Source organism: Octopus sinensis, linkage group LG19, assembly GCF_006345805.1.
Source record: "Octopus sinensis linkage group LG19, ASM634580v1, whole genome shotgun sequence".
Lineage (NCBI taxonomy): Eukaryota > Metazoa > Mollusca > Cephalopoda > Octopoda > Octopodidae > Octopus > Octopus sinensis.
The window spans coordinates 33,530,993-33,552,563 of NC_043015.1; the positions used below are offsets into that span (position 1 = coordinate 33,530,993).

General features: G+C 37.6%; 1 protein-coding gene across 11 annotated transcripts in view; it reads right to left on the reverse strand.

Moving 5' to 3' along the window:
- Positions 1–21,571, reverse strand: part of LOC115222095 (disks large 1 tumor suppressor protein) — a 598,849-nt gene that overhangs the window by 300,710 nt on the left and 276,568 nt on the right. The window contains exon 1 of one of the 11 annotated variants that reach the window (XM_029792208.2): positions 1,135–1,232. The exons of the other annotated variants lie outside the window; for them this stretch is intronic. Within the exon in view, the coding sequence (XP_029648068.1) occupies positions 1,135–1,179 (45 nt within the window). The 5' untranslated portion in view covers positions 1,180–1,232. Of the gene's footprint in view, positions 1–1,134; positions 1,233–21,571 lie in introns of those variants that run through there. 11 annotated transcript variants of the gene reach the window in all.

Consider the following 21,571-nt stretch of genomic DNA (forward strand, 5'->3'; position numbering starts at 1 on the left):
CAGCAAAAGCCGACAGAGTGAACACACACACACACACACAATGTTGAATGAAGGATAATACTACTTTAGTGGACACTAAAAACTTTGGAGCTTCAAGGAACATAAATTGAGACACATGTCCACACAGTTTAAGGGACAACACACAGAAAGCCATGTAGATTTCGTTTCTGTTGGGAGAACATCAGTTTATTATCATTTAAGTGATTGGGGGGGGGGACACCAGGAGGATTTTAGCTGACAGGTGTGATTGTAATTGGTGGTGGCAGCAGTGAGGATGATGCTATAGTGTCAATAGTAATTGGTATTAAAACAAGATTTTACAGTTTGGGTGACAGTAACATCATTAATAAAAATGCAGAGCAGTGAAAACTCCATGACAACAAATATTTAAACTGTGATAACAAATACAATACATGATGAACCCCAATCCATCCCACCCCACCCAACTCCTAACACCACACTGTAACACAACAGGCCTCACTGATACCTCACAATGTAACCGGTCACATGACCATCTCACAACAGAACACACTGAAGTCAACAGACCAGACTACAAGCAACACACACACACACACACACATGGTAGACAACAACAAAACCACAAAGAATAGACCAGACAACACAACAGGTCACATGACCACTGTACAACAGACAACAGGACACTAATGCCACACAACATCATATTCCATTGCTTAGTTCCGGCGTTGTATTGCTACAGAGAAGCCGAAATGTTTAACATGTGTGAGGTGAGGGATGAAATCACTGGTGTAGAAATGCATTGAGGTGGAATGAAGTGTGTTATTTGTGACAGGTGTGTGAGAGAGGGGTAATAGCAGAGGGGATGAGAGAATGGATCAATTAATGACTGAGTAATCAACAGTAGGACAAGATGTGAATAAAAGTGGGAAGGAGAGAGAGAGAGAAAGATAGATGGATGGACATCAAAGAAAGATCGAGTGAGGGAGAACAATTTGTGTTGTTTGTGTGTGTGCGTTTATATATATTTTTGTTTACATAGAGATAGATTGATAGAAACATAAATAGAGAGAGACAGAATTGCAAAGGAATAAAAGAATAGAAGAGAGGGGGAGAGAGAGAGAGAGAGAGAAAAAGAGAGTATAAAAGTGACCATACCCAGAGAATAGGATGTACCCGGCACCGTCCAAATGTTGTACCCATGCACACAGACTAGCAGCAGCAGCAGTAGTAGTAGTAATGACAGTAGTAGTAGTAGTAGTAGTAGTAGTAGTATTTAGTTAGTTAGTTAGTGTTAGTTGTAAGAGTGCAGTGATGGTGTAATTCTGAAAGTGTAATATAAAGAGAGAGAGAGAAAGAGAGAGAGGGGGGAGAGGGAAGGAAAGCAAAGGGAGACCATTTTGTGTGTGTGTGTGTGTGTGAAGCAATGCACATTACTGCAGTAGCAGGGGCAACCATGTGGAACTACCAAATGCATGGCTTTGTCTTCACATACACATGGATAACGTGATGGTAGTGGTAGTGGCGTGGTGGCATAGTAGTTATGATGATGGTAGGTGTGGTGGTGGTGATAGTGATGGCAGCGGCGGTGGTGGTGGTGGTGACAGTGATGGCGGTAGTGGAAAAGTGTGGTGCAGCAGTAGTGATGGAGGTGATGGTGGTGGTGGTAGTAGGGCAGTGATGACGAGGATGGTAAGGTGTGGTGTGTTGTGGTGTGCAGTGGAGCTGACAATAGAGGTTGTGGGTGTGTGATAATGGTAAATGTACCTTCGCATACACCTGGACATTGGAGTGATTGCGTATGCGTGTGTGGAGAGAGAGAAAGGAAAGAGAGAGGGAGGAGCTGATTTCTGCTACTGTATAGCAATGGAGGAGGATAATCAAAAGTTAGAGTACAAAGGATATTTTCAAGAACAACAACAACTGTACAGTTGCAAGGTGATGAAGAGGGGAAACGCTTGTGAGATCATTTGACTTGCTAGAAGTAACAGCCAAGTCTTCTTTAAATGACACTACAAAAAAAAAAAAAAAAAAGGAAAGACACATTGGAAAATGTCGTCCTGGATAAGAGATAGCCATGGGTGGAAAGACTGATCATAGACGCGTTGAGTTCGGGCTGACCTTGGGCTAAATCAATAACATCAAAAACAACAACTGCAACAGAAACAGCTTCGGCAACAACAACACTGCTGCAAATAGCAGTAACAACAAAAACAACAACTACTACAACATCAGCAGCAACAGCAGCAGCAACAACACAACTGTAAGAGCAGCAGCAGCAGCAGCAACAACAACAACAACAACCATATAAAAACAGTAACGTTGCACTTCCTTAAATACTGTTTACAGATCAATGACTGATTGAAGAAACAATCAACAGAATTAAAAATAATAAAATAAACAAAAAGTAAATGAAAAAAATAGAATTAAAATATATAATTAGAAACTTTAGTGTGTATGTAAGTATATAAATATGGGTTGTGCACACACACACACACACACACACATGTACATATAGGCAAACAACGTATATTTATATACTTACACACACATACAAAAATACATGTATATAAATGTGTGCATCTGCATAAGTATATATGTATATGTATGTATATGTGTGTGTATATAAATATATACATGTGTGTGTATATATACATATCTACGAGAATCTAAATATATATGCATGCATTCTTTTTTTCTTTGTGAAGTTATATTTGGTAAAAGGTGGGGGTCGTGGCCGGGGTATGGTAGGTAGGTGTGAGGGAGAGGAGAAGGTGATAATCCTACCAGAATTAACCACAACAACAACAGAAATAACAGGAACAACAATGACAATAGCAACAACAGGAAGAACAACAACAATAATGATGACAAGAATAATCAGAGCAACAACAGGAAAATAGTGGTAAGAGGAACCACAATAGTAACAACAATGGCATTACTAAAAATTAAGTTCTTTTAGATTCCAAGTCTGTTTGTTTTGTTGATTCTCTCTCCTCTCCTCCAGCCCTCTATCCTCCTCTCCACATCGCAGCCCCAGCCCATCATCTAATTCTCCTCCTTCCTTCTAATTAGAGGAAGTGAGATGCCTGTTCAATTCCTGGCAGCATTCTTTGAAAATGGGTCAAAGGCGAAAGGGAAGAGATGAAGAGGGGTGGGTGGGTGAGTGATAAAGTGATTTTAAAATGACTGAAATTGAAAGGGAGAGAAAGAACACCTGAGGAGAGAGGGAGAGAGAGAGATTGTGAAGTATTTGATGAAATGGTTAATATGACATGTGACAGGTAAATTTGACAGAGAAAGGTAATATAGTGGTGGTGGGAGTACAGATTGTAGTGTGGTGGCAGTTATAGGTAATAGTTTATAGTGTACAAGCACAGGTTTGCAATGTGGTACTAGTTTTGTAACACACCTATAGTGGATCTAGTTTGTTGTGTGGTGGTAGAGGTGGTGTGTCTGAAAGTAGCTCAGTAGGAGTGAAGTACACCTTGAGGCAAAGGACTTGACCTCATCCAAGACAAAACACTTCACCATCAAGCAGCAGAGATCAAGATGTAAGAACCTGCTTCCCTCTGATCTCGAGACTATGCTGATGAACTTGCCCTCGCAATTTGTCATGTTCCCTTTCAACCAACAAGCTGTATAACAGCTCCCTTCATCTATGAAAGAATCTAATAAATAAGAAAAAAATGAAGCAAGCAAGAAAGAAAAAAGCAATGATAGACAGAGACATAGATGTGAGGGTGTGTTTATGGTCTTGAGAGAGAAAGAGAAATGGAAAATTTGGTAGAACAGTCATAACGGTAGACTGTCTGGAGACAGAAATAATGAGGAAACCAGATCCAAGTAATTAATACATTCAATTAATGATTAAAATATAAATTAGTGATTCTCAACTGTGGTCCATATAAGACTTTGTTGTGAAAGTTTATGTGCCATAAAATGATTATACTTCTACAAAACACAAAATAATTACAAATAGAAAGGAGTGGATGATGAGAAAAACAACAAACTAACATATATAAAACAATAATAATCCTTTCTACTCTAGGAACTGAAATTTTATGGGAGGGATCTAGTTGATTACATTGACCCCAGTGCTCAAATGGTACTTATTTCATTGACCTCAAAAGGAGAAGAAGTAAAGCCAACCTCCATGGAACTCATGATGTAAAGAGGGACAAATATCACAACACATTTTGACTGGTGTGCTAATGATTCTCCCAGCTGCTGCCTTAATAATAATAATAATAATAATAATATAATAATAATAATAACAACAGTGAAGAAGGAAGGCAAAAAAAAACAAACCCAGGCATATATGGTCTTCCTAAGTACAATATAGCCAAGCTATAGAGAATGAAGAAGGTGAAGATAATGCCAATAATAGTTGGGTTCTTGGGACTGTATCAGAAAGCATCAAGAGGAATATAAAAGATGTTGGAATAGAGTGTCCAGTAGAACTGTTACAAAAATGTTGTCTCTTTGGTATGGCCAGAATAATCAGGAAAGTATCAGATAGCTAAAAAGAACCGATAGCATGGCACCATGGGCTGCAAGTAGCAAGCCTGCTATGCAGGCAGGACTCCAGAAGTTCTAATAAAACATGGGTTAAATAAAATAATAATACCAACAACAGTAATAATCCTTTCTACAATAGGCTTTTGTTGGGGATAATTGACCCCAAAAGGATGAAAGGCAGAGTTGACCTTGGCAGAATTTGAATGCAGAATGTAAAGAGTCTAAGAAAGGCTGCCAAGCATTTTGTCCAACTTACGCAACAACAATAAAAGTAGAGGCTTCTCTACGTGGTTACAAAATTTGCTTCCCAATCACATGATTTTTATGTTCAGTCCCACTGCATGGGACCTCAGGCAAGTGCCTTTATCATATAACCCTGGGTTAACCAAAGTTTTGTGAGTAGATTTGGTAGACAAAAACTGAAATAAACCTGGGTGTGACAGCATGTGGTAGTTGTATACAAGCATCACATGACAAGTAGTGCTGTTTGTTTCCCATTCCCCAAGAAGCAAGTCTAGCTACGGGGAAATATCACCTTACTTGGAAACAAGGTGAAGGTCGGTGACAGGAAGGGCATCCAGCTGTAGAAAATCTGCCTCATCAAAATCTATTTGAACCATGCAAATATGGAAATGTGGACAGATGATGATGATGAATAGTAATAAAATAATGATAATGATTAAAAATAATGTTAGAAAAGAATAAAATAGTCATTTCTACTGTAGGCACAAGGCCTAAAGTATTGGGCAAGGGGCTAAGTCAATTTCATTGACCTCACTGTTCTACTGGTACGTATTTTATTGATTCCAAAAGAATGAAAGACAAAGTTGACCTCAGCGGAATTTGAACCCAGAACATGAAGATGAAAGAAATTCTGCTAACATTTTTTTACCTCGTGCTCACAATTCTGCCAGCTTGCAAAAATCAATATTTATAATGATAAAACTGTAAAGAAATGGAAAAGAAACTCGTCTGGTATGTTAGGGTGGTCCTTTGTTGTCTGCATCCCACCACTTTAGGGGTTCTTCCTTGTTATCTTTTACTTGTTTCAGTCATTTGACTGTGGCCCTGGTAGGGCATCACCCTGAAGGATTTTAGTCGAATAAATCAACCCCAGGACTTAATTTCTTTAAATCTAATGCTTATTCTATCAGGCTCTTTTGCTGAACCACTAAGTTACAGGGACATAAACATAGCAACGTCAGTTTCCAAGTGATGGTATGAGGACAAACACAAAGACATGTACACACACACACACTGATATATACATATATATATATATATATATATATATATATATATATATATGACAGGCTTCTTTCAGTTTCTGTTTACCAAATTAACTCACAAAGCTTTGGTTGGCTCGAAGCTATAGTAGAAGATACCTGCTCAAGATGCAACTCAGTGGGACTGAACCTAGAACCCTGTAATTTGGAAGCAAGCTTCTTACCACACATCCACATCTGCACCTAGAGTGTGTTATGTTTTTGTGTTTTCTTTCTATATTGTTATCTATGACTATGTCTATTGTTATCACTGATCTCTTTTTATTGAAGTGAAATCATTTCACTGCACCACTTCTTGCTGCCATCCATTTCACTTTTTATACCGTTTCTATGATCTTGGGATTGGCTCCTTGGAACCTACAAAGGAAATCCCTTAGTTGAAGTGATTGAAAATATTAATTAAAGCATGAAAGGGTCGATATGAATAGAAGAAAAAACCCTTAATGTTTCCATGTCAACAGACACCTTAATGCTATTGGCACAAAGTAGAAGATTTTGTGGGGCTTTGGAAAATTTAATGTTGCAGGAGTGGGAGGGGAGAATTGTTTCTTTGTTCTACTCAATCCATCTCTTTAGTATCCCACTTATACTGTGTATGTGCACATATTTGTATGTGCTTATTTAAATCTGTGTGTGTGTGCGTGTGTGTACGTGTGTGTGTGTACACAGATGTACATTTCTTTTTTGTTCTTTCCCATAAGTTTTTTCAACTTATAATTAAGTTTGCTTTTACAAATATGCATTTTATATATATATTGCATATTTGAAATATATATATATATATAATATATATATATATACATATATATATATATATGACAGGCTTCTTTCAGTTTCTGTTTACCAAATTAACTCACAAAGCTTTGGTTGGCTCGAAGCTATAGTAGAAGATACCTGCTCAAGATGCAACTCAGTGGGACTGAACCTAGAACCCTGTAATTTGGAAGCAAGCTTCTTACCACACATCCACATCTGCACCTAGAGTGTGTTATGTTTTTGTGTTTTCTTTCTATATTGTTATCTATGACTATGTCTATTGTTATCACTGATCTCTTTTTATTGAAGTGAAATCATTTCACTGCACCACTTCTTGCTGCCATCCATTTCACTTTTTATACCGTTTCTATGATCTTGGGATTGGCTCCTTGGAACCTACAAAGGAATCCCTTAGTTGAAGTGATTGAAAATATTAATTAAGCATGAAAGGGTCGATATGAATAGAAGAAAAAACCCTTAATGTTTCCATGTCAACAGACACCTTAATGCTATTGGCACAAAGTAGAAGATTTTGTGGGGCTTTGGAAAATTTAATGTTGCAGGAGTGGGAGGGGAGAATTGTTTCTTTGTTCTACTCAATCCATCTCTTTAGTATCCCACTTATACTGTGTATGTGCACATATTTGTATGTGCTTATTTAAATCTGTGTGTGTGTGCGTGTGTGTACGTGTGTGTGTGTACACAGATGTACATTTCTTTTTTGTTCTTTCCCATAAGTTTTTTCAACTTATAATTAAGTTTGCTTTTACAAATATGCATTTTATATATATATTGCATATTTGAAATATATATATATATATATATATATATTATACTTGTGTGTGTGTGTGTGCGTGCATAAGTTAACCTGCAACCAGTGTAAAAGATAGTGTGTGTTTTTGTGTGCACAAGTGTTCTCTGTCTCTACACCATTCCAAACTGATCCTCCCCTGAAGGTTATCCATGATAACACTCTGTCCCCCACCCAGCACCATTCCATTTTAAATGCAATATATATAACAGTGAAATGTTATTGCTGAATTCAGATTTATAGAAAAAGAAAAAAAAGGTAAAACAAAAAAAAAAAAGAATGTCTGGAAACAAATTTTAAAAAATAAGAAAGAATGAGGCAAAGATAAGGAGAAACACTTAAGTGGAAATAAATTTCTGTATTAGATTAAGAAGAAATAAAAATGCCGAAGAAAGGATAAATAATTTAACAGGAAGGAGAGAGAGAGAAAGAGAGTGGAATGAAAGAATTTCTTTTGAAAATATGGTTTCTTTGGAGTTAAAGAGAAAAACAACTGTGATATCACCAACAACAACTTAACATCAACAATAGTAACAACACCAGATATAACAACAACAACAACAATCAACAATCATAACAATACTTATGTCAACAGCAGTAACACTGCCTCTACCAACGACAACGACAACAACAATTATAACAGCACCAAGTATGACATCAACAACAGTCAACAGTTTTAACAACTACAACATCAACAACAACTACATCAACAATTTTAACATCAGCAGCAGCTATAAATCAAGAAATATGTTTATGTAGAAAATACAAACCCACACACACACACACACACGCACGCATGCATGCATACATACAAACATACATACACACACACACAAATATCTTTAAATCTGGCTACATCTTAGTATTGAGTCCTTTCCTCAGAAAATGCTAGTTGTTGTTATTCATCCCTTAATGTTAACATGTATACACACACAAGCACACACATGTATGTGTATGTGTGAGAGAGAGAGAGAGAGAGTATAAACATGTAATCAGACTACACATTGCTGTTAGAGAGAGAGAGAGAGAGAGAGAGAGAGAGTTATATGAAATATTTACATTAAACAAACAAAAGCATCACACCTTCACCTCTATAAAATAGATTAAAGACAGATTATCACCATTTAAACAGCCTTGTTTTAAGGTAGGAACTGTGCGTGCGTGTGTGTGTGTGTGTGTGTGTGTGTATTTATATGTGTGAATATATGTGTGTGTGCTAAACTGTATGCATATGTATGTAATATAAAAGTTACACATGTATTAGTGTGAACATGTATTATATATGCTGCACATTATTATACATGTATGTAGATGCACACGCACGTGAGTATAGACATATATATACGAGCATGTAGTATACACATGTGTAGCTATGTCATAATAGTGATTGCTAAACAACACATTTGTCCTTTATTAACCTCTACCACCACCACCACCACCATTTACACCACCACATCGCATCAACTACCACCAACACTGCCTTCAACACCACCACCACCACTGTCAGGAAGTATATATATATTTTCATTTAATTGGAAGTGACAAAGAGAGAACAGAAAGAAAAGTAAATCACCACCGCCACCACCATTACCATCCATCATCATCATCAGCAGCAGCAGCAATCTTCTCACCAACACCACCATTATCAGCACAACTTATCATCATCATAGACAGGATACTAATAATTGTGGAAGTTTATCACATTTTCCTGTTCATCACCCAGAAATAGATGAGATAAAAGCTACCCTAAGGTGACACATCAGCAAACATCATTATCTCTCTTTCTCTCTCCACCCTTGCCCACTCTCCCTCACACACACACATTTATTTCTGAGTAAAATTAGAGAAATCCAAGAGGAGTGATTATAATGAAATTGTTCTTTCTCTTGTTGCTATTGTTAAGTAGTTATCCTTGCCACTCTCTGGCCTGCAGCACTGACCAGTCCAGCATAAGCAGACCTCAAAATATACTCAAGTAACCAATGAAACATTTATAGCTGACCCATTGGTCAGATCCTATTCCTGTAGGGGACCATAACATCTTGGATTTATCAGATTGCAGAATTGGTCAAGTGGTCAGTATAGAGAGAGCCAGTGCCATATGGTAAGGTTAATGTAGACAGAACCAATGCCACATGGTGTTATGGCCAGTGTAGACAGAACCAGTTCCACATGTGGTCAATGTAGATAGAACCAGTTCCACATGTGATCAGCATACATAGAACAAGTATCACATGGTGTTGTGGCCAGCATAGACAGAACAAGTGCCAAATGGTTTTGTGACCAGTGTAGACAGAACCAGTGCCACATGTAGTTAGTATAGATAGAACCAGTGTCAGTGATACATGGCTTTAATGTGCTTTAGACCCACTCTATTACTTATAGTATTTGTTAAATAAAAACCAAGAAACGAACTCACACACACACTATTTGCTTTTCCACCACTCACTCGTCCTGTAAAGAATTTCATGGGAAAGTTAATCTGCAATAGACTAGCAGCTTATTCAGGGTGACATTTTTGTGTCTCATCTACTGAGTATAACAGAGACAGGACTGAAGAAATATTCTTGTTTAATGTCAACATCCATGATGATGGAGGTGGAAAGCAGAGAGAGAGAGAGAGCAAAGGGAGAGAGAAAAGAGAAAGTGAAGGGGAAATAGAAGGGAGAGAGTGAGAGAGATAAGGGAGAGCAAGGAGGAAGAGAGAGAGAGAGAGGGATGTAGGTAAGTAATGAAGATTAGTTTGATATGCTTGTATGTGAAACAATATCCTCAACAGTAAAAGAGATAAGCAATAAAAATGTTCCACAAGATCTCATTTGAAAAACTTGAAACCTCTCAAACATCTTGTTGTTGTTATTGCTGTTGTTGTTGTTATAGTTATCATTCATCTCACTCAGCTCAACAGACAATGACTAGTTGTTGCTGCTGCTGTTTTTATTGTTATCTTCTCATCATTCACCTCATTCAGATGGAACTCTGCCAAAACAACCCTACCAATACTTTCACATTGGAATTGGTTTACCAGTCTTTTAAAAGAAGACAGTCCTATGTTGTATAAACATTGAAATGACCTGAAATGCTGACCTTTCCCAAACTTTTGACCTCAACTCCTTTCATTGCTGACCCACAGCTTTTCAAGTTAAATGGAGAACATATAAGGTAAAGAAAAAAGGTTATTATTTCATCTCCATCCTTCAAAGAACAGGAGGAGGAGGAGGAGGAGGAGAGAAATGTTGGTTTGTGTGCTTTTGTTTTGCTTTTCAGACATACTTAACTGACATCTGACAGTCACACAGACACACTGACGATGATGATGTTGATTAGAAGATGGTATGGTGTGCTGTGATATGAATGGCATTCCCAGAGACATTGGTACCATCAGTCATTCATCCTACTTTTTTGTTGAGGAAAAGGATGCCACAAAACCAGTCAATAACATATGAAGGAAAAGATGAAATGTTCAACCTGCTAGAAATAGCAGCGTAAACCATCATAAACCACACAAACTTCCTGTCTTATAAAGGGAATAACACATTGGACAATGTAGCCCAAGATATATAAAAACTAGCAGAAATATATTTAATCATAAGCCTGTCTGGCCAAGGTCAACCAAGGGTTAAACAAAACCAACTAATGACGATGATGATGATGATGATAACAGTAAAGGTGACTGTGATTAAATGCAGTCGATGTGTAGCGCTTCTTCAGATATAATCTAAATCACCTCCAAGTATTTGCTAATGATATCACAACATCTGATAAGACAACACTGTGTGTGTGTGTGAAGAGTTTGAATTGGCTGTTAACTGCTACTATCACCCGTGAAAACATGCACAAATCTCCAAGTCTATCATGGGAGCAGGGTTATCATACATCTCCAGTATTTTCTGACCACTGTCAAGATCACTTCACAGATAGTTTTTGACATAACAAAGACTATCCATAATTTGTCTCATCACAATCCTAATTAGGGACAAATAAGGTATTTTATACGAGTGACAGTCATGGGACTGTGGCCATGCTGAGGCGACACTTGAAGGATTTTAGTTGAACAAATATATGAATTGCTTGAAATATGGAGTAGAAAAACAGCCAACAACTGAGGAAGGGTAATTTTTTTATGTTGCCTGTCTTGTTTTCCATTTGTTTCTTTTGTTGTTTGCAAAAAAAGTTCGTATTTCGTATTTCATGTTGTTTACGTTGTGACGTCCATGTAAGTATGTACATATATATATATATATAATATATATATATATATACACATACACACACACACACACACACACACACATATACAGTGATTCATAGTGAAGAATGTTGAGGCCCTCAGGCCAGAACCTGAAACCATGGTATATGAGTATCTGAATGGTATGCTCTTTTTAATGTCTTAGTTCTTTATCCGTTTCCTCACCTACTGTTGCTTTTCTGTTATTTGGTGCCTTCCAGTGGTTCAATTAGGAATTTAGCTCCTATTTCTAAACAGGTTGATGCTTTTCCCACATCCTCATGCCTTGTGCTAACTTTAAATTTTATAGCTATATAATGCTATTAGACCTGTTGAACCACCTGTACTACTGCTGTTAGTATTATCAATTAAAATATTCACTGCAGATGATATTAACAATAGTAACATCTTAATTTGAGTGTAAATACTTGAGAATTTTTGCTCATATGCATATATATATCAGGTCATCTCATAAGTTCTGTCCAATTTTAACTTTTTTATAATTGAATAAAATTTAATGGTATTTTAGAATGTATAATGGAATTAAAAATTATTTTTATGCATTCATGCACATTTAAACTAATTAAATATTATTTTGCAGAATAATAGAATTAAAATTTCCTTGATTAAAACCCTTTCTAACATGGAAGTATCCAAAGAGCATTTCAGGCACATAATGCTTTATGAGTACAAAAAGGAAAGTCTGCAACCGAAGCGACTCAAAACATACACTCAGTTTATGGGAAAGAATGCTTTAATGAAAGAACTTGCAGAAGATGGTTTGCAAAATTCAGAAGTGGAGACTTCAGCCATGAAGATGAAGATCGAACAGGACCTCCAGTTGAGTTTAATGATAAGCTCCTTGAGGCATTACTTGAAGAAAATCCTACATTATCAGTTGAAGAATTGGCAATAAAGCTTAGTTCAAACTATACAACTGTTCATCTTCAACAACATGGAAAGGTTCCTAAACTTGGAAAATGGGTACCTCATGAATTCTCTGAAAGCAACCACAAATACCAAGTCGACATCTGCTCTTCTCTCCATTCTCTCGAACTCATTTCACCCTTTTTGGATAGATTTGTGACTGGTGATGAAAAATGGATCTTCTATCGAAATGTTAAACGTAGTAAACAGTGGCTTGATAAAAGGGAAAAAGCTCAACCACAACCGAGAAAGGAACTTCATGGGAAAAAGGTTCTTCTCTCTATCTAGTGGGATTGCAAAGGAGTAATTCACTTTGAATTGTTACCACCTAATGCAACAATCAATGCTCAAGTCTACTGTCAGCAATTAGAGCATTTGAACAAAGCTTTGAAGAAAAAAAGAGCCACTTTAGTGAATCGAAAAGGAGTGATGTTTCATCAGGACAATGTGTGACCCCACACTGCAAAGATCACATCATAGAAGATTGCTGAGGTCAAGACTGAAACCTGAACTTCCACACCGATTTTGACTTTTACTCCAATCAGATATCACTACTTCTGACCAATGGAAGGTACTGCTGCCTATACTATACTGACCAATTGAAGCTAGGTCTTTGATGTGATGACCAACTGAAATTAGGTTTGTGATGCACTGAAATATTTCTCCTCCCTATTTTGTGTTAACGTGTATAGGTTGAATCTCCAGGCATACAAATGTACGCCGCCTCCTCCTCCTACTACCACTAAGCATAAAACTGGAACATGTGAGTGTAAAAATCATTTAATTAAGCAAATTTCTTTTTATGGCTATTTTTCTATGCCATGAATAACATTTGTTAATCACGAGATTACCAGTTCATATGTTGGCAGAAGACATGAAACAGTATGGGAAATGTAATTATCGAAAATTCCTAAATATTACAATTAAATAAGGAAAAAAATAAAATGAAAAATAAATAATAAATACAAGTAAAAGGTAAATTTTTGGAAAACAAGTTAATCAATATTATATATAAGAAGTGATGGACATAAAGATCTAATTAAGCTTTACTTTAACAATACTGTACAGTTGTGTTTATTATTATTATTTTTTCTTGACTAATGAGGTATGCTTCGTTAAAAGTTATTTAAATGAATACTAGCTAATGACCGTGAAGCATTCGACAGAAATATGATGATAGGCCATAGCTTCACATGCCAAACAGATTGACTTTCTGTTTATTATATTCCATTTTATATATTTATTCTATTTGTAGGAGAACTGGATTTTTGGTGGCGCTGGAGAAGGAGGAAGAAGAGGAGGAGGAGGGGACAAAATAAAACTAAGTTTTGTTACCTCAAAAGTTAAATCATTTTATTTCTTCCTCTTCAGTTTTATTTATTTTAATTTTTAATTAAATGAAAGAATTGCCATACTAAAAATTCATAAAGCAAACAAAAAAGATCACAAAACACTAAAAGAGTTTAAAAAAACAAACAAACAAAATGGAATCATTCCGATATTAACTTTTCAGGTATGTCTAAATAAGAAAACGAAAACTGAGGGAGGGAGAGAGGAGGGTGAGAATTGGGTAAACCTCGTTAAATTATGGACTAGAATTGTAGACAATATTTTGCTTTCCCCTCTTATTTCAAGTAAAGGACATTAGTTTATAGACACAAGAAGTGTGTGTGTGTGTGTGTGAGAGAGAGTGAGAGAGAGAAAGACAGACAGACAGACATACTGTTCTCAAGAATATTTACAGCCTAGTAAAGGAAGTGAAATGGTCTCATCCAAGAATAAATGACTGTCACAGAATCAGTTTGCCAGAGGCTAATCTTCTCTGCAACATGTGCTGTTATTTTTAGGATAAAATTATCATCAACAGATGGGAATTTTTTTTAAATACATAAATATTTGGTTATTTTTATCAATGTAACAAAATGATTCTGAAAACACAGTAAAAGCCTACTGCTATTAAGTAACAACAAAACTGGTGACAGCAGTAATTTCAGCATTTTAACACACACACAAAATCATTTTATCATTTTGCTTTCCTGTCTGTCTTCAATGACAGAAATTAAAACAGTAACATTCAATATATCTTTCTCTAATAAGGCAGTGAGCTGGCAGAATCATTAGCACACTAGGCAAAATGCTTAAGGGAATTTTGATGGTCTTTATGTTCTGAGTTCAAATTCCACCAAGGTGAACTTTGCTTTTCATTCTTTTGGGATTGATAAACATAAGTACCAGTTGAGCACTGGGGATGATGCAATTGACAACCCCTCCCACTAAATTCCTGGCCTTCTTCTAAAATTTGGGTCATCCCATAAATAATGCAGTTCTTTATAAACTTTTTTATTTTTCAAAATTAAGTTCTTTTTGAATCTAAAATGTACTCTCCTTCATTCCCTACAATGCCCTTCCATCTCTCTGGTAGACTTGCAAGGCTCCTCTCTTCCAAAATTCACTTGTCCGTGACGAAAAATACTCCTCCAGTTCTGTTCTGACCTTGTCTACAGAATTCATATTTTCTCCATCTAAATGATTTTGGCAAACATGGTGGGTGGGGCATCATTTTCCATTCAAACTTCTCCAGTTTTTAGAATATCATCCTTGCTGTATGTGGCCAAGCATTATCCCGATGGAAGAACACCTTTCGTCTTGAAATCAAAGATGGTCGTTTTCCTTCTAGCGCTGACTTAAGTCGCTCAAGCTGCTTGCAGCAGATCTTTGTAATTGTTTGGTTTGGGTTTAAAAGTTCAAAGTGGACTAAACCTTTCATATCCCACTATACAGATAACAACCCCTTACGTGGATGAAGACCTTCTTTAGCCTGGGGTGCCGGTCTTTCTCCTCTCCCTACCGACTGTCTTTGGCCACTTGACATTTTTCTGGAGATGAGGAATTATGTACATTATTTACATTTGATGGATATTTGTCCTCATCAACTAAACCCGGAACCATGTGGTTGGGAAGCAAGCTTCCTACCATACAATCACACCTGTACCTATATATATTATAGGCACCGGAGTGGCTGTGTGGTAAACAGCTTGCTTACCAACCACATGGTTCCAGGTTCAGTCCCACTGCATGGCACCTTGGGTGTCTTCTGCTATAGCCTCGGGCCAACCAAAGCCTTGTGAGTGGATTTGGTAGACGGAAACTGAAAGAAGCTCATCATATATAAATATATGTGTGTGTGTATGTATGTAGGTGTGTATATGTTTGTACCCCAACATTGCTTGACAACAGATGCTGGTGTGTTAACATCCCTGTAACTTAGCGGTTCGGCAAGCTTACAAAGAATAAGTCCTGGGGTCAATTTGCTCGACTAAAGGCGGTGCTCCAGCATGGCTGCAGTCAAATGACTGAAACATGAATAAAAGAATATATGTATGTGTGTGTGCGTGCGTGTATATACACACACACAAATACTTTTTCCTTTTACTTGGTTGAGTCATTAGGCTGTGGCCATGCTAGGGCACAGACTTGAATTTTAATCAAATGAATCAATCCTGGTCCTTTTTTCTCTTTTAAGCCTGGTACTTATTCTATCAATCTTTTTTGTCACACTGCTAATTTACGGGGACATAAACACCGGCTGTCAAATGGTGGTGGGGGTGGGACAAACATAGACACGCACGCGCACACACGCGCACACACACACACACACACACACACACACAATGGGCTTCTTTCAGTTTCCATCTACCAAATCCATACATAAGGCTTTGGTTGGATAGAGACTATACTAGAAAATACTTGCTGAAGATGCCATGCAGCGGGACTGAACCCAGAACCATGTGGTTGGGCAACAAACTTCTTACTACACAGCCATAGATATATATATATTCTACACTGGAATTATGTTTCACTCTACACACCACAGCCACACCCGTACACAATGCAATGGGGGGTCTAGAACAGTTTCCATTTACAAGACTCTACTCTGAGTACTGGTCAATCTAAATTACGGCAGACAACACATCTGACATGCCATGCAATGGCATTGAAGTGTTCCCAATGATATGCAGGAAACCTAATCAAGAAGAGATTTACTTCTCTGTTTAAAACTACGCACAGATGGCTGGGGTTAAAATCGGGAACCATAGACCATTGGATGGGGTTGGTGATAAAATCAATTTTGAATTATCACAAGTGCTTTGCTGAATAAACAAGAAAATGGAGAACTGATAAGAAACAAAAAAACAAACAAAATTGGTAAAAGCCTCTCAATGGAATGGTCATCTCTGTGGAATATTGCAACAGTAATCAAATAAAGAATTATTGATTGTTCTGCTGTTGTTGTTGGTTCAGACACCAATCAAACAATCAATACATCTTGAGCATTATAAAGGTGTCTTTGAAAATTCATTTCAATATTATTGACATTTTTCATCGTTGCTACTGCTGGCTTTGTTGTTGTTGAAGTTATTAATATTGTCCAAATCCCAAACATGGCAACTCTCCCCTTCACTCATTTTGGGTCGATAAAATAAACATCAATTGAGTACCAGGATGGATCTAATTAACAGCACTCCCCCTCATTTATTATTATTATCATTATTATAGAACAGTGAGTACACAGTATTTAATCGCATCCTTTAGATTCTGAGTACAAAGCCCACAAGGGTTAATTTTTACCTTAAACTCACCCAGCATCACTACACTAAAGTATCTGTCAAGTTCCACAATTAACATTAATGACGCCTTGCTTTAAGGGTGAAGTGAGTTAGAGCAATTAGTACACCTCAAGGTATTTAGTTAAATATTTGCATTTTAAAGTCAAATCTTTGAAGTACGTGCAAAAAAAAAAAAAGGATTATAATATCTGAAGAAAGCCATTTTTATCCTTTCGGAATTGATAAAATAAAGTACCAATCAAATACAGGGGTTTGTGGTACTAAACTAAAACCTTCCCCTAAAACAAAACTGCCAACATGTCTAAATTAGAAACAATTAGTATTATTATTATTATTAAATTGCCTCCATCATCATTTATCACCTGACCATTGTACCCTGCTCTGGTTACTGCTTGGTCAGGTTAGAGCATCTCCCATTTATTCTCTTGTGGAAGGGATATGCTCCAATGATCATGCAGTCAGTCTGCTGTCAACACCTTCTGTGTGGTGGTGGCTTAAGCATGCCATGGCTTTTGAGGCACAGACATGCTCAGGTTGTGTTTCCTGCAAGGATTTCAGGAGGGTGAATGTGTGGGGGCTCTGTTTGTGAGGCGCATCTTTCTGCAGCTCATCTCCTTGACAGAAATGCCATTTTGGATGAAGCATCTAGAATGTCATCAGGCACTTACAACCCTTTATCAGTTGCACAATGGGATTGGAGGGTTAGTGCTGGGGAAGTGTGACAATGTCCTTAAGGAGACCTTGGGTGTTGATGAAAATGAATTGGCTAGTCTATTCCTGAGGACTTTCCATCTGGGGACTACCATGGATAATTTCTAGATGTCCTTGGCCTGACAGTGCTACCAATGCAGAATAAACTTTACAGGCATGGATGTGCAGTGAGATAGGCTTGGCTGAGATGGAAGCAGAGTAACAAAACCATTCCATATGCACTCAGTGTTCAGGTATTGCTGACTTGTGGAGTTATGGTAAACACCCGCCTGTCACAGGTGGGACAGATCTGTTTATCAGCCGAGTCCATAGTGATGATTGCTCTGCTACCCTCCTTTAATTCGGCAGATAAGGCAGTTTCCCCTTGCAGTGACAAAAGATGGATAAGGCTGAAAGGCATGAGGGATATTTCTCTTCGGTAGAACCCTTGTTGACTTTTCAAGCTTCACTTTCAAAGGAAAGTGAGGAGGGTGGATAGAGAGGTGCTTGAGTGAATTTATTGAAAAGTGGATGAAGGTTGTGAAAATGGCAAGGGTGGATGGTACTGCTCTAAGTATAGACCTGTCATCATCATCACCATCATCATTGTTTAACATCCGCTACCCATGCTAGCCTGGGGTTGGACGAATGACTGAGGGCTGGCGAACCAGATGGCTGCACCAGGCTTCAATCTTGATCTGGCAGAGTTTCTAGAGCTGGATGCCCTTCCTAACGCCAGCCGCTCCAAGAGTGTAGTGGGTGCTTTTACGTGCCACCGGCACGGGGCCAGTCAGGTGGAACTGGCAATGACCTCGCTCGAATCTTTTACACATGCCACTGGCACAGGCACCGGTTAGGCAATGCTGATAACGACCACGCTCGAATAGCATCTTTTACGTGCCACCCTGTTTATACTTTTTTGTTGATAATTTCATTATATACAAATTCCCACAGTTTATGTCTGTCCTTGTATTGCCCATTCCCTCAGCGTTCGCCCTGGTGGCATAAAAATTATCATTATTGTTATTAGTATAACTGTCAGAATTTTTTCTTACCATTATTATTATTATTGCTATTATTACGATTACCATCATTGTTATAATCATCATCATCAACAACAACAACAACAACAACAATTTGATGGTTTAAAAAGGAAGCAAAGAGAATAGAAGTGGAGGAAGATATAAAAGTCAAATGAAAGATGAAAACCTTGCTGAAGCAACAGACAGAAATCATTTAATTAAGTTGTAGTAATCAATAATGAGGTGAAGGTTTTTTTATCTTGTTTTAGTGGAGGAGGGGGGATGTGTGTGAGAGAGAGAGAGAGTAGGGGGTAAGGGGGGGGGGTTGTACAATGGACACCACTTTTGGTCATGTTTTATGTTACTTTTGTTGTGTTTGTTGTTCTTGCAGCTATTGTCTTTGTTGTTGTTTGTCTTTGAACTTGTTATTGTTATGGTCTGATGTTTTTGTTGTTTTTTTCTGCTTGTCTTTGTTGTTGTCTGATGTGTTTTGTTGTTCTTGTTTGATGTTGTTGTTGTTCACTAGTTACAGTCAGTTCAGATTAAACATCTCCATTTGGTAAAGATGGTGGTTGTTATGGAAGTGGTGGTGGTGGTTGTTAAAGTAGTGGTCATTGTAAGTGTGGAGGTGGTGGTGGTGGTTATGGTAGCAATGGAGGTAGTAGAGGTTATGATGAGGGTGTTGGTATGAGTAGTGATGGTGATGAGGGTAGTAGTGTTAGTAGTAATGATAATGGTGGTGGTCCCATTTTTCCATTTCGTTCTGAGTTTATAATCCTGATGGGGTTAAACTTTCTTTTTCATCTTTCATAATATAACTACCAGTTGCATCCCAGGGATAGCCATCCATTTGTCTGGCCCTCATAAGCTGGAAGAATTGTTAGCAGACCAGGCAAAATGCTTAGCGGCATTTCCTCCTTGTCTGCGTTCTGAGTTCAAATTCCGCCAAGGTTGACTTTGCCTTTTATTCTTTCAGGGTTGATAAATTAAGTACCAGTTGCATACTGAGATTGATCTAATTGACTATCCCCTTCCCCCAAATTTCAGGCCTTGTACCTATAATAGAAAGGGTTATTATTATTATTATTGTTATTTAGGGTCAGCACATGACAATCATTAGAGTGCTCAATTAATATGGAGTATTTAGTCATGTCCTTATACATATATTTTGGGTGTAAATCATGCCAGCTTCATTCTTGGCTTTTCAGCCCTTCTAGTGTAACAGTAACATAAATCACAATTGAGTCCTCTGAGGTTCAGCCAATATTAGAAATCAAAATCTGTGCAGTAATTCTTCAGATTCTTCTCTTCATTTTATTACCATTTTTGGATAATCCATCAAATTCCAAGTCACCAACATTATAGTCATCATCATCATTTCATCGTCTAATGTCTGTTTCCCATACTGGCACGGGTTGGACAGTTTGACAGGATCCAGTGAGTGACAGCTCTGCAATGTACGCTGTATCAAATTTTGCATGGTTTCTATAGCTGGATACCCTTCCTAATGCCAACCACTTTACAGTGTGTACTTGGGGCTTCCTTTGTACCACCAGCACCAGTGATGCTACCATCTTTGACATATCTATATAGTTAGGTACTTGACCTGAATTGGAATTCATGACACTATTTTGTGCATGAAATCCTAATGCTCTTATCTATCATTCCAAAGTTATACTAATCTGTAGATTCTATTCCAGCCTGAGACATAGTGTAATGAGCCACCCAGCATTATTGGCATTTAACTCCAGAGCACACCTGAGGAACAATATCTATGTTCTAATGTATTTCAATCAAGACCACCTTGTCTTTTATCCTGAAAGTGTATCCAGCACTACATCATACAACATCCTTCTCTGTTGTTGTTAAACCCTGGGTCAGCCCTGATCCAGCTGTACCTCTCCATTCTCCTTTTTTTTTCCTTCCTTAGACACAGGAATACATTACTCAATAAGAATCCGTTATTCAAAGAGCATCTAAATCTCCATTTTACCATTTTAGTGTCAACTAAGATGGTAAGTTGGAGATTTAGCAGCTCTTTCTAGCAATTAAAGTATTCTTGTATAAAGACTCACTCAAAAACAGAATAAGGAAAGAGAAATGAAACCATTTGTAATATTTTAGGAAACTGAGTAATTGCAAGAATAACTATCGTCAATCTGTAATAGCTTTAATATATAATTATGGAATAGGAAGTTATTTTGACCAAATATATAAATAGGAGGGGGAGGAGGAGGGGGTAGAAGATTGGTCTGTAACTTAGCTACTAACAAATATGAATGCATTGTAGACTTGAATTTGGTGTGTTATGAGGGGAGAGGAAGAGAAAGATAGGTAGTTTGTAATTAACTCTGTAGAGATAGGTGTAAATCTACTGTGGTGGAGAGGAAGGAGAGCGAGAGTAAGTGAGAGCAGGAGAGAATGCTTTATAATTAATGAAGATATGTTCAGGTTTTAAATACATATTTCCAATAGAATAGCAAAGTGTTAGGATGGGGTGTTAGGAGACGGGAAAAATATTGATGTTTCAACATCAATACTGACACCACCAACACCAACGACATCATTGAAGAAGCTTGTACATGGCTGCTCAGCCTGCTAGAAATAGCAACTAAAAAAGAGTTTCTATCATCTTTCAGCACCCTTGGTATGTCCGCCCTCCACTCCTTGTCTCCTCTCACACTAACCACTACATCCAATCCTTCATCCCAGAACATCAGTCCTCT